At 31.6% G+C, this 14,669-nt stretch overlaps 1 protein-coding gene across 1 annotated transcript; it reads right to left on the bottom strand.

Annotated features, from left to right (window-relative positions):
* Window positions 1–3,147: 3,147 nt before the first annotated feature.
* On the bottom strand, window positions 3,148–8,789 carry LOC123303120 (V-type proton ATPase subunit S1). Its single transcript, XM_044886243.1, has 8 exons — window positions 8,631–8,789; window positions 8,359–8,470; window positions 7,968–8,250; window positions 7,805–7,890; window positions 6,762–6,907; window positions 6,592–6,687; window positions 6,167–6,344; window positions 3,148–5,347 (listed from the first exon to the last, which is right to left on the bottom strand). The coding sequence occupies exons 1-8, from the start codon at window positions 8,735–8,737 to the stop codon at window positions 5,123–5,125; spliced, it is 1,233 nt and encodes a 410-aa protein (XP_044742178.1). The 5' UTR covers window positions 8,738–8,789; the 3' UTR covers window positions 3,148–5,122.
* Between the last annotated feature and the right edge of the window lie 5,880 nt (window positions 8,790–14,669).

Genomic DNA, 14,669 nt, shown 5'->3' with positions numbered 1-14,669 from the left:
AAACAAATTTCAGGGTATTTAAACCAAAGGGAGCCACACGGAGAAGCGTAAATGTGCCGGGAAACAAATATATTTATATATATATATAGATTATTCACCCTCAAAATCTCAAAAATCGTGTTCCAGGGGCTATGAAACGGATTTATAACCCACAGCCATCACTCTCTGTTGATCTTCAATACAGTGCATAAGTTAATATTTTCGGGGACGATAATAAAAACAGTTATTTATACAACTAATAATAATTTTTATTAACAATTATTAGACAACAAATCTACAATAGACCATACGACTAAATATTATGTAATACTTCAAGATATTTACTAATAGACCACTTAAAGAATAGTTTTTGTTTTTTACTGTTACTGTTTTCTTATTTTACCATTTATGTTATGGCTATTACGGCTAAATGGCTATTATGACTAAAAAATGGAATTTTTAGGTTAAGAGAATACTACCTTTTTGGAACTTGGGAAGTCGTACGCTGCTAGTGGTGAAAATAATAACTATGATTCAAATAATTTTTCGAAGGCTCAGAAATAAAAAAAACTGTCTAAGAAACTTTATGAAATCATGATTGATTGTTGAAAAATTTATGGTTTAATCATGAGAGAGTTATTTGAAATATCTGTTGCTCTTGATCTGTAGCCCATCGCGTTCGTGTAAATTTACTTTTGATCATTTTCTACACTTGAATTATCTTAGATAGACGCAATCATTAGCACATGAACGTCCAAAAAGTAGCGTAACGTATTAGCCATAACATTTTGGATCAATTTGAGTCAATCACAAAAATTGACGTTGATTAAAAATGTACAAATTAATATATACAGAATAAAATTATTAATGTGGAAATGTTGGAAAATTACTATAAAAAAATTTCTAGAACTATTATTCAAACTAAAATTTTTATCAAAAAAATGTAGTTCCTAGCTTGACTTCTAGCTTTTAGGTAAAACCTTCGCATACCATTGATACTCGAGTATCCGATACAAGTCTTGAGCACACAATCAGTGGCAGATTTGATACCTATGACGCCCTAAGCCCAAGGCACCGCAAGGCACCATTATTGTAGCAAAAATCAAGTAGTAGTCTTCGTAAATCAACTTGGGAATCTTGCCACGGTGCGCCCTTCTAAAAATTTTTTATAACCGCCCTAGGCTCAGACCTCACGGACCTAAGCCTAAATTCGCCACTGCATACAATACCATTCTTCTAAAAATTTATTATTTGCTAAGGTTTTATTACAGGCAAGATGTTTTTCGAAATTTAAGGAATGTTTTTCGAAATTTGAAGAAGGCGATCTAATAGCGATGAGTATCGGATACGAGCAACAGCGTCTATGAAGAACTTTGAAGAGCTATCACAATTCGCTTGTCATTTGGCGATTCAAAATCTTGAGCTCGCATACCCAAAAATTTTGCTGTATTGTGGTGTTAGATTACTAGCTGGGAGACTTAAGTTCGATTCTATCTTGAGCTATGTATGGGATATAGTCAAGAGGTTAAACCATAGACATAGGAAAAGTAGGGACGGAGTATAAAGTCCGATTTTAATCGAAAGGAGTGTTCAGCCCAGGAGGGAATCAATGTGCCTACTTTTGATTGACGGACATATTGTTATTTCACATTTGTACAATACTCTCTCACTCTTTAGTACAATGATATCCTGCCTCTCGCCCCTGAATGAGACTCGATTACACTCCGTCCCTTCTTTTCCTTTCTCTCTATGAGTTAAACGAAACACATATGACAATTTTCTACATTTTTTTGTTGGGATTATAAAAACAAATGAATTTTATGTTGAAATTTTTGTAAAAACAGGCCTGCTTAATAAAATTCTATTGTCGAAATGTGTATATAAATATCAGTACATATATATTTTTTAATAGGCCTTATATCAAATTCAAAATACTTTTTTCCAACCAGCGTGTTTCCAGAACATAAAAGGTCTGAAAATCTAAGTTAGAAATTGAGTTTACGTGATTCCAAACAACTTAATAGCTTCTAATAAACTTTAGATGTTATTCCTTGGATATGCTGAATAGCTAACTTAGGTCTAGCAGGCCTAAGTTGTTCTGAACACGCTGAATAATTTTATTTTATTGTCTATGAAAACTAATATTTATAATATGAGACAACTTATAAAATAATATTTTCCTTAAGCAAGCTTTTTTTTTTATACATGCAAATTTTTGTTTTTTTTCAATAAATCGGGGGCTGAGGGGATAGAAGAGGCACACTTAATTTAGATTTTCTTATGAATATAACACACATAAAGGGTATTTTCATTTATAGGCGAAATATTGGTGGAAAATGATACGATTTTGGTGGAAAACGATTATATTTCACCTACGATTTTCTCATATTAATATGATTATTAACACACGTTTAAAAAAAAAGAAGCATTTTTTTCCCAGTTAAAGTAGTACGAACACCACACAATTTTAGATTTAGGTTGTGAATTATTTTGATCTTATTTTCAACTTTGATGAATTTTTTTATAACTCAAAGCTTCAAAATCAAGCTTATTATTTAAAATTGTCTTGGTGCTCGTACATCCTTAAGTATTCTACAAATATGACTTAAATTGGAAGAATACCAAAATATTGGCTATTTGGGTCGCTAAGCTTACTCAAATTGTCTCAAATCGATTCGAGAAATCGGCCTTTGTATGGGATTTTAGTCGATTACTCAAAGAAACTATTCATCAAAATCATTCAATAAATTTTTTAAGGGGTCTTATAACTGCTCCTCTCTTTTGTGTCAGAATTTGACAAAACTATAAATATACAGGGTGTTCTATTATTGATAGCAGAAAATTATACCAGTAAATTAAGCTTATCGAGACAAATGAAAAAGCTCTTTACCATATTTCGATCTGAGGCCTAATTCGGGAGATCTGCTATCAATAACAGAACACTCTGTATATATAAATAATATAACAGACATCCTGTATATATAAAAATGTGTTAATAACATATAGAAATTTCTTACAAATGAATCCCTTCAAGTATGCTTCTAACCAATCATTCACAAAATTTTGAAAATTATTCCATAAAATTTGTGTTTTTTTTTTTCGTTTTTCATTATATTTTGAATAGGTGTGTACATAAAACATCCATTTTGTAAATATTTTTTTGTTTTGGAATGGAAAATCGGGGTATTGTCTTTAATATACCTAAATTGAATTTTTTTTTCACAGCACTCTAAATATTTATATTTAATTTTCTTGTCTGATGTCATTTTAGGGGACGATTCTGTTTCGAGATAAGGATGTCTTTATCATATTTACAAGAATTTCGAAAGAAATTAACTGGACTTACAGTCCCAGGGAAAAGTACACTATTATTCAAATAAAATAAAGCAGTATTAATGAAAATATTTCTAGAAATAAGGACCCTGTAGTAATTAATAGCAGATAAATTTTCCCTTATCTCTGATTTGAATTGTTAAAGACATCAAACATTAATATTTAAAAAAAAAATGCAGATTTTTTCTAAGAGATATCACCTTTTTTTAAATTATTTCGAATCACGAAGAAGTTCATCATAAGTGAACATCCTTCAAACGATCATTTTTAAAGAGAAGTTTAACATTGCACTACCTGTTAGGGTCTCTTTAGGTAAGTTTAACTGTAATTCCACCACTTCTTACATTTTTAAATTTCAATTTGTAATTCTAGGGTGTCTTTAGGTCCCTGTAAACAGCTGATTCATACAAACATGATCGTTAAATTCGAACGAGATAGACAAGCAAAATATGATTCGGATCGGCTATCGCAATCTGGCTTGATTTTAATAGACCCACCAGGAAACATGTCGAAAAAGATGCTTCTATATGTAAAAGTAAGTTAAAGCATCATGGCGTACGGAGTTGCTGGATACTAACTCTGTATAAGTATTCGAAGTGAATTATATATATTTCGTACAGTAATAAATCCGATAACTTCGGTACCGGAAATTAAAAAAAAAAACCTTTTGATATCCCGTCAATTTCCGAAGCCCTACGTATTCATTTTTGTACGACATTTATGTAATTATCTTCTACAGGGGTATGGGGGTGAGATACCAACAGATGTGACATCCATATTTTCACCTGTATCGCGCAAAAATGACGCCATGTTTCCTGGTGAATCATTTCACCCGAAAAATTTCAGCATGGGCTTGTGGTCTATAAATGCAATTTCTTGTCCATAGAATGAGAAAGCTTGTAAAAATCAAAGGTAGTGGAATTAAGCTCGAATTTGATTAAAAAATGATGTTATCCCTTAAAATAATTTTTATTTTTTTTATTTTTAAGAACAAATATATATATTTTTAAGAATATTTACAAATAAGTTTTGATTCAATACATTTTAAACGTATTATAAAGTCACCCATAGACGTGTAATATTTTTATCTCTATTCATTGTAGAACGGGATGTGATCATTTCACCCGGAGAATGAAAGTTTTTGGATTAGTTACCTTGATTGTAAATTTTTTAATATCTTTACAAGAGTTGGGACTACGAGTTGTAGTTTAGATTCTTTCCTTAGAGGCGAAAATTAAGTTAAACAATATATAAAAAAAAACAGGAAAAACTTTGTTACGAAGAGTAGAAAATTTACTCCTGGAATTATACTTGAGCGTGAAGAGATCCTATAGTTTCTAAGGAAAGTTCGATTAAAAATTGTAGAAAAAACCGGGGGTAAAACCAAAAACTACCTCTTAACGAATTAAATCATTATAGACAAAAATGATCAGAGTTCTCTTTTTTAAAAAAAAAAAATTATTATCTTTTTCTAATATTTTAGAAACTGTCATCTTCCATTTTATAACTTACCTGTTACAAAATGAAAGTTGTAATTTTATTTTTTAAATGAGATTGAGAACTCCGAATTCCGAATAATTTTTTAGGCATGAGTAAAAACATTTGAACGTATATGGATGACTTTCAATACAAACATTTTTTTTAAAATAATTCATAAATTTTCTTGAACGTTAAAAATGTATTTGAAATCGAATTGAAATTATAAACCACAATGGTCTCCTTATTTTTGTGTTTTTTGTTTGTTTGTTTGTTTAATAAATAAACTACTTTGAGGAAACAAAATAAATTGTTCCACTTAGTTTCTGATCACTTATTCTACAACGTTGATTGTAACACCTTTGCCCTTGGGATCGTCAAAACGATCCATTGTTTTAATATCCATCATCATTGTAAGACCCAAAGTCATGATCATGGCTAAAATAAATGTGACAAATAAACCAGACCAGATTGGTATTGATGTGAAACCGACACAATCGTATGCATCACCGAATGCTGTTGGTGCGGGTGTTGAATTTGAATTGAAGTTTGGTTGGAACTGTAATTCGAAAAATAATTGATTAGGATCAGATTTTTCAGCATTTCCTTAAGCTGTTTCAGGTTACAATCAAATAAAGCTTCAGTCAATAAAGATGATTGCGCCTCTATTTTTTTAAGATTTTATCGGAGACATATTCAGCGAATCAAGGAATGGCTAAAATAAGCCCATCTTGATTACTGGAACTTTGTAAAGGGCACGCGACAGGCCAAACTGTGTATAACTACAGCTAGACCATTCGACTGTGCTCGCCTAAAACTCACTAAAGCACAGTTGAAGAAAGGTGGTGGGACTCTTGACAGGACACTATCGATTGAAGTACCACCTTCATAACACGGGGATCTCTGATGGCCCCACTTGTTAGGTCTGTACGGAGGACGACGAAACTTACATGCATGTTATTTGCTCCTGCAGAAACCTGCAGGGGGATTGTTTTTCTTTCAATTTTTGAAATAATTTCCCGCTTGTCTAGAACAGTCTTTCTTAGAGTGAGCGATAACGACCTCTCGTGGGCGTTAGAGACCTACAGGGGAGCGGTAAGGCTAATTTTATAAGATAAATGTAATAGGATAAGGCTGATGTAGCACACTTTGAAGGCGCTGGAAAATAATTGACTCTAAGAGAGGGCGGTAGAGGAAATAAGTTTGAAAACCTCTGGTCTAGAAAATAACCTCATTTGCCGAATTTCAGCTCATTTGAACTAAAGGGATCCGCTCGCTTGGGATGCCGTGACGTTCGATATAGTCCTTTTCTTTCCCCTGGGTTAATCTGTACATGAAATACGTATAATGAAAATATTATCTTGATTTTGATACTTACTTGAGCTTTTGGAAAACCAATAGTGATTTTTTTATTTGAAATTTTTAATTCATTACAATGGTATGAGAATCCAAAAGGGGCTGCAATTTCTTTAGCTCTAATTGTATCCGAACTATCAGTTTTATTCACTGTTACAGAAATTAAATACCAATATCCAGCAGCTTTGGTGAACAATAATCTAGAAAATATTTAAAATAAATTTTAAACGAGAACATAAATAATATACAGTGTAACCCCGATATAATAAATCGAAAGGGAACAAATAAATATTCGTTATATCAAGTAATTCGTTAAACTAAAGCTTATTATATTGAGGTTAGGTTGGTCTAAAATTTGTTATAAAGAGGTAATTCCACTAAAGGCAAAGATTACCTTCTTATAAAGAGTTTATACTGTAAATAAATTTTTCATATTAGTAAACTTACCCTAAAATCGTTTCGTTATCCTTTGTGCTTGCTGTGACTTCAATTTGACTTGTACCATTCTTCTTTGATGAAAATGTAAGGTCTTGGAGCGTTTGCCTGCAAACACAAGAGCCAATTATTAATAATTATTAATATATATACTTTGAGGTAATGCATTTTTTCCTCCTTACTTTTTCTTGTCTTCACCGATTAAATATGGGGTCTCAGAGAAAATTCTGATATTTTCATCAAAGAATGTGATTGCATTTTGATCCACCTGTTGTTCCGTTTCCAATAAATTACGTCTTCTACGAATTGGATTCATACTTGGTACATACTAAAAATAAAGAATATATATTAAGAAGTTAATTTTACGTTCGAGGTAATTTCGACTCAGATACGGTGCTGCTACGGACACCATCCACGAACCAATTAGACGCTTCCATAAGAAACCCAGACAACTTTAAAAACAGACTCGAAAATGAATTTGATATTAGCCCAATCAATTGATAGGTTTTGTTGATTTTTTTTTTTTGCGGATGGCTGAAAATACTTTTCTTGGGGTTAATTTTGTATGCTAAGCACGAATTTTTAGGTCGTTTTGCTCCCCGAGGTGAGGAAAAAAAAGATTTGGCCATTTTTAAGTACGAAATTTGAATTGAACATGGAAATTTCGGTTTTTTTGAGTCTGAAAAACTATGCCGGGAAAAATAGCTCGCTTTTGATAGACCCAAAAATGCAGTTATTAAAAAAAAATCAAAATAGATCTTGTAGATTTAGGTCTGTAAAACCTAAAAATACCATCCATTGTAAGTTTGGTCAATACCCCGACTTCTGAGCTAACTTAGAAAAATTCGGACTTCGAAAAAGTGGTAAATTTTCGAGATAAGAATTATTTTAGATTGACCAAAGTTGTTAGAGTGGACTATGGCCCAACTTTTACCGTCAGCCGATTTATTTTATCTCATCTAGAACCGGAAATATTGATCAAGTTGCGTTTGGGACTACCCTGGACCCTGGAAATATATAACGTTTGCCGTTTTTCAATTTACTTTATTTCGGTACTGAAAACATGCTCAAAAAGTTTTAGTAGTTTAAAGAAGCTTAAAATAATAAAGTTAAAAAAAAAAAGTTTTGACGGTAAAACATCCTCCGGAAAAAGAGTCTGGGTATTCGGAGCTAACGGATTCGTTCATGGATGGTTTCTTCGCAGATACAAATTTTAAAAACTTACCCAAGATGGCCGTTCTGCTGTGTAGATTGCTAACGTTTTTGGATATTGATTTTGTACTTTTTGGTAAACATCAGCCATGAATTTTACTGGGACAAAAGAAAAAAACTATTAAGGTTTCTGTTGGATAAAAATTTTTACAACAAGATATAAAATTCTTCCTTACCATGACGTTTAAGTAAATGTGGACGATCTTCGTCATCGTTAGCCTCATCTAAATGAATAAAAACATATTGTCCAGCTGCTGGTTTTGGCAGTTGACTCTCACCAGATCGAATATCACTGGCTTTTAACTCCACTTTTGATTTAGCAGCCAAATTTAATAAAACATGTAATGGCGATTGTACAGATGGCATATATGAAATTTTCTCATCTTCAATTAACTTATTAAATGTTCCAAATACATTACGGCCAGATGTATCACGGCTCGTAAAGTCTTCCGTACTTAACTGTTATTAAAACAAATCGAGTTAGTATAACTAACAGAATTAATTGTCTTAAAATTGTATTTAAGATTTTTAATATACTGAACATGCGTTAATAAACAATTTACTTACATTTTCATCTTCGAAAACAATTACGAAAGGCTCATCTTTCACATAGGTTTGTACAATATCTCGAAAATATTTTTTCCCGACATGTTGTAATGCAGGAACATTTTTATGAGTGCTTAAATAAAAATGTTACAAACGAATTAGTTCAACAAAGTATACTTTAGATTAACATAAAATTTGAAATTTCTTTTGAAAAATTGTATCCAAAATTTGTTATTTAGGTGTGGTCTAAAAATTTTTCCAAAAAAAGTCAAGGCTCATTTTTGAAAACTTACTCGATATTCCAGAAAACAACTGGAACTGATTCGGTTGTAATTACATTATGTAAACTTAATACTGATAAAAATGAATATACTAATAAATAATTTAAATATTTAGCCATTATTTATAAAATATCGACTCAAGTTTCAACAACAGACTAATTTTTTTTTAATAGGTCGTATTCGTATATTACTTCATACCACTTAATGTCAGTCACGAGTGCCAGAAAGTCACATGGGTTCTGCATTATGCAAACTTCACACTAATTATTTTTATAAAAAAAAGCGCCAATTATAAAATATATTATTCTGAATTTAGGATTCCGTTGCTTGTAACTTCCGACCAAAATAAGATAATCTTTAAAATTTCGTTTACTTTTTAAAATTGTAACATAAGAAAACTTTAAGATAATACGCTCAACAAACGAGTTTAAGAATAGAATTTGGTTTATGTACACTCATAGGCTTTGCCTAGCAAAAATTTTGGCTTCGGAATTCAATGAAACTTGATATGTAGGTTAATTTTGACCCAAAAGGTGAGAAAATCGAGTTAATTTATTGAATGAGTGGATAAGTTTTGGGATTTCGCTAAATTCCTGTACGAATATCTTTTATTTTAATACTTATCTAATCGTCATATGAGTATTTTTATAATTTTTTTCTGAGGTATCGATTGAAGCAATTGGTTCCGTATATTAACTTTATTCCGTATATTGTCAATTACTCGTCCAATCGTCAAACTGATTTTTGGGCCAAAATTGATCTTTAAAATACAAAAAATGCTGCTTCGGAATTTGATACAATTTGGTATATAGGTTAATTTCGACTCAAAAATTAGAATAATCGGGCTCATTTATTGATTGGACGAATAGTTTTTGAGCGATTCATTTTTTGGATCTTAATTAAAATAATATTAAAGTAAATAATCGTTGACTTTGCGATTGAACGGCAATATAAGCGTATCCAGCTTTTGGCTCAAGGAGAGTTTGGTCAAATTTTTTATTTAGAGGTGGTAAATAAGCTATGTTTGATCAAACAACTCCATAAATTCATAGCAGACTTAGGTCCAGGGAGGGGGCAGGTGTAACATTTCCTCCGTTCCCCATTTTCCTGCTTCCAGGAGAATTTAATCTGAGAATATTTTTATGTATTTCGATGCCTAAATAGTAAACATTTCATTGTTAATATTGGCTGACAAAGGGCGAACCATTAGGCGGATTAGGCGACTGCCTAGGGGCCCCGGAAAGTTCAAAAGAGAAAGGACAAGTGCCAAGTTGATTTACAAAGACAAAAAGAAATTTTTATGAGAAAGGGTGCACACAAAAGGGCGTTAAGTTTATTTACGAAGACTAAAAAACAGAAAAAGTGGGAAAGGCCAATTTTATGAGGAGGGCCACATACAAGGAGGCGCCTTGATTAAATAAGTCTTAAAAAAAGTTTTTATGCGAAGGGACACACAGGGGAGCGCCAAGGTGATTTAATAAAAAGACTTAAAAAAACCAGGGCGCATTGATGAAAAACCATGACATGGCCTGAGGGCCTCGGAGAAACCTAGGAGCTCGACATGGGTTAATCCGGCACTGAGGATCATCTATCTGCTATCATATTGATAGTAAAAGGTTTTAGGGTATAAAAAATGAGAAACAATTTTTTTTTGTACACTGAAAACAAACATATTTTTATTTAGAGATATCTTTTTTTTTTTCAACTACAGTAAATAATTTTGATATATAAACAATAAAAATTTTTGTAACATTTTTCTTTAAAACGTAACTCGGGTATTTTCTGTTATGCACCGACGATTATAATTTTTCCTTTTTTCAAATACAAGTCATACTTTGAATCCATTTTATAAACATGTGTTGTCTTTCAAGCGTTTTTCATTTTTTCCCGCTTATAATTTTTCCACAATTTCAGAGGGTATGTTTGGTGGCTATTTTTTTTTAACTAAAATTTCTACTTTCGCATGAGAAGAATTGTTGAGTGTTTGATGACGTGACGTCATAAATATTGAATTAAGAAAGACATCACAATACTTTATCGCACTCTATCGTAATTAAAAAGTACTAAAAACATACATATGACGCGACGTAACAAATAATGGATTCTGATTGGTCAACGCAGGAAACCTTATTCAAAAATTTAGGTTACAAGGCGTGAGACCATTCTACATTGCGGCGAATGAACCGATTTTAATTTTTTTGGTTTTTTTTGAAAGGTAATTTAATGGAGAGTGTTCTTAGCTATGTTTAAAATGCGAGTTTAGGGTTCCGTAGGCGAAAAATTTGTCGGAGTTTTTTTTTTAAATTTTGTAATTTGTCGGATTTCTTGTAGTTTTTGTAAAAATTTAAGAGTTGACCAAAAAATGTCCGCCAAACATACCAATTTTATGCGATATTTTCAAAAAAAGAAAAACTGTAAGACACAATCAATTATCTTAGAAGTATTTAATTCAATTTTTTTTGTGTCAGCGTTTAAGTGTTTTGTTCTATATTAAAAAAAATTTTTAGTAAAGAATTTTGACATATTTCTTTAAGAGATGGTGCTTGAAAAATAATTTTCTTTTTGAGTTTCTATTTTGTGTGTAAAACTTTCGGAAGTAGTAATTTTTTTTTAAATCTAATTTTCTTTTTGTGATTATTTTGTTCTTTGAGGGTGAAAGCCACACTGTATGTGTTAGATCAGTTATTAGAAAATTTTCATGTGTACAGTTTCGAAATTCTGTCGTAAGAACTCAATCCCATTGATGCACCTGACAGCAAACCAAAGTCGTATTTTGCTTCGTTTCGATTCCGTGTTTACCACTCAGATAACGCGTCAATGGGCTTAGAGGTAAGTCTTCAGTGTTACGTCCAACGAGATCGATTTTGAAGGAAAAATTGTAACACTTAACATAACTTATCAGAAGTTGTTTCAAGCATGGCTCTAATAACTGACCTAGATTTAACTTGGAAACATTGAGAAACATCATTTTTTTTAAATCTGATTTGTGTTTAACTAAAAATTTTGACAATCGCATAATGAGGAACGACCTGAACCCTCAATCGATCTCGAACCGACTCGAAATATATACATTCGTACATAGGTTAAAAAATACTTAAAAATTACACTAACAATAAAAAAAATTGAACCAATTTGAATTAAAATAATTATAATAGAACATTTTTTTCAATTATTCGAAAATTTTAGCTAGGGAAATTATTCACCGTAACTTCAAATCAACTCATTTTTTTCGTTCGTTAAAGGTAGAAATAAACTGTTCTTGATTGATATTTTCTAATTGATCTGTGCTTCGGCATCATATTGGAAATGTTAATTGCGTAATTTTATATTGAGTGTACGGATATGTGACTTTGGTGGATGGTTCGGCATGCAAGAAGACGAGGATTAAATTGACAGCCAATTATTGAGATTATCACATTTTTCTTATTTTATTGCTTCAACTATTTTATTTATTTTTGTTTAGTGTCATATACTCGTACACCCTGTAAATATAAATTACTTGGGCTACGTTTACTCTTATCCTCAAGCTGAGGATACCCTCAAGAAGTTTTCGCAATTCAGTAAAGCACTTTTGATAAATTGGCAATGATAGTTTTAAGGTCAAATTTGCGCAAACTTCTTGTCCTCAGGCTGAGGTTATCTTCAGAATGAGGATCAGAGCGAACGCAACTTTGGTAATATACTTGTAAATTTACATTTTGGAATTTGTATTAATCCAGAATAAATTGGCGAAACAAATTCGGTAATGTAAAAATCGGTATGCTATGTGGTTTCTAATGAGGAAAAAACTTACAAGATCGCTCGTAACTTGATAACCGAAAATCGTACGGCTATGAAACGCACCTCAAATTGGAGGGAAAAATAGGACGCTCTAAAGGTTATAACAGTTTTCATAAAAAGGGTGTCATGCGTCTTGGCTGTGAGACAAATGGTCTTGAATTTCCGATTGCCATGATAGCACTTTGATGTATCATATCTTCAAATTCACGATTGTAATGACAACCATGATAAAAAAAGTCCGATTGAATCCCGATTCAAATTTCCAATTAATTCCGATTGAATACTAATTCAATACAATAGAACCCAACATGAAATTTCCAATTCGATCCCATTCATGAATTGCAACCAATTGGAAATTTCCGATTAGTTCTATCGGATTGAATCGGAATGAATTCAAACTTTTTTTATAATTGAATCCTATTCATTCCGATTGGTTGAATTGGAAATTTCCGATTCATTAATCGGATTTATTTATCTGGGAACACTTATTACTCTTAAAATGAGTCCTGATATAGCCGAAATGAACCAAGGATAACAACTACTGCTCGTTTCGTTTCCGTCGAAGTTTTTTCCATCGCAGCTTCTTTTTTTTTGGTAACGTTTCCCAATATGATTGAACAATCTATTTCTACTTGACATCCCTTAATAATAGAGTCAATAAATTTAAGTCGGTTTGCTTTTTTTGGAGTTTTAATTACTTTTTAATTGTAAATTAGAAGGCAGAGAATTGTCTATTTATAAAACACTTATTAAACTAGAAATTTAAAAAAATTATAACAAATAAAAATGTATATATATTATGCTCAATTTCAAAATATTATGTCTGTTACTGCTTCGTAAACAAAAAAATATTTAAAAGGATGTTTCCATGAAGATTAACTACATAACCTTTTAAATATGTAACTAAATAAATCTTAAAAATACGAAAAAGAACAAAATTCTCTGAAAGACATCTGTGATAATTTTTTGGAATTAATAAAAAAATAACTGAAAATAGGATAGTTGACTGTTTAAAGTATTAAAGATTCGCTTCTTTTAATCCTTCAGAATAGTTGCGTAGAGAAATAATTTGTAATCAATTTGTATGTGGTGATAGTTTTTCTCATCACTTCAGTAAAGTTGGTTAAAAAAACTGCAATTCGGATGGCTTCGTTATATTTCGACTGTCCGTAGATACTCTGTATTTTTAATGACGTCAAATTGTAAAGGAGTTAACCTAAAACCACTCCAACACCTGGTAATAAAAATCAACTTATTCCGTCGGGTTTAGTTGATTTTGAAAGATAAATTTACAATCTGACGATGACATATACAAGCCATTAACCTTTCAGAACGGTTTCGTGTGGAATTGCCACTTGAATAAAAATGTTTTAAAAAACTCAAAATACATATATAGAAAGAGAAGTATTTGACAGCTGTGAGAGTTTTTCTCATCACTTCAGTCGATAAAAACAAAAATCACAATTCGGATGGCTTCGTTATACTTCGACTATCTCCGTAGATGCACTGTAATGGATTTACATAAATTATGACCTCTACGTAAAGAAAGTACAGAGTATTGTCAGTTTGAGGTTATGATTTTGAGTGAAATTTTTTAAAGATTATTGCCTGTATCACCGCCTTAATCTTTGTGCTTACATCCTCCCTTCCTACATCGTCCTTTGGGAGGGTTACATCCTCCCCATAAAAAAAAAGAAGTTTTTCTTGGATGTTTTCAAACATGGCCACTTAATAAATATCACATAGTGAGGAATCAACGAAAGTTTACTCGATTAAAAGTGTTCGAAATGTATTTTCTTAATATCGAAATTGCAACTGTATCTTCCCAATCACACCAATAACCAGGATGTACTTTCTAAATTCAGTCGCTCTGGGCACTCGTTTTCTGAACTCTTACGGAAAATAGGGGTATAGAGGGTAAAGCACAAGTTTCTACAAAAAATTTTAAGATTGTGATTCCAATACTAAGTATGTAATTCTAATGTTCTTTCGTGTTTCTTAGAAACAAACTAAAAACTAATTGTGAATTTACATAGTTGCCATAATTTACGTAGACAATACTTCTACGGATTCTACGGCAAGCGCAACTTTAATTGAATCAACTATCCTATTTATTTGAACCGTTTCATGGAAAACTTGAGCGGAAAAAATTTTTTAAAACATAAAAAAAATCAAATCTCGATAAAAACAGAAAATATATTATTTATCACTTAAGATCCCCCCTCGAATGGCGTATCGAATTATTAAAATCTTACGAATGCTTTTTTTTGA

This window comes from Chrysoperla carnea, chromosome X, assembly GCF_905475395.1.
Source record: "Chrysoperla carnea chromosome X, inChrCarn1.1, whole genome shotgun sequence".
NCBI classification, from domain to species: domain Eukaryota; kingdom Metazoa; phylum Arthropoda; class Insecta; order Neuroptera; family Chrysopidae; genus Chrysoperla; species Chrysoperla carnea.
Note: the sequence above shows the minus strand (reverse complement) of the source record. Positions and strands in the feature narration are given on the sequence as shown.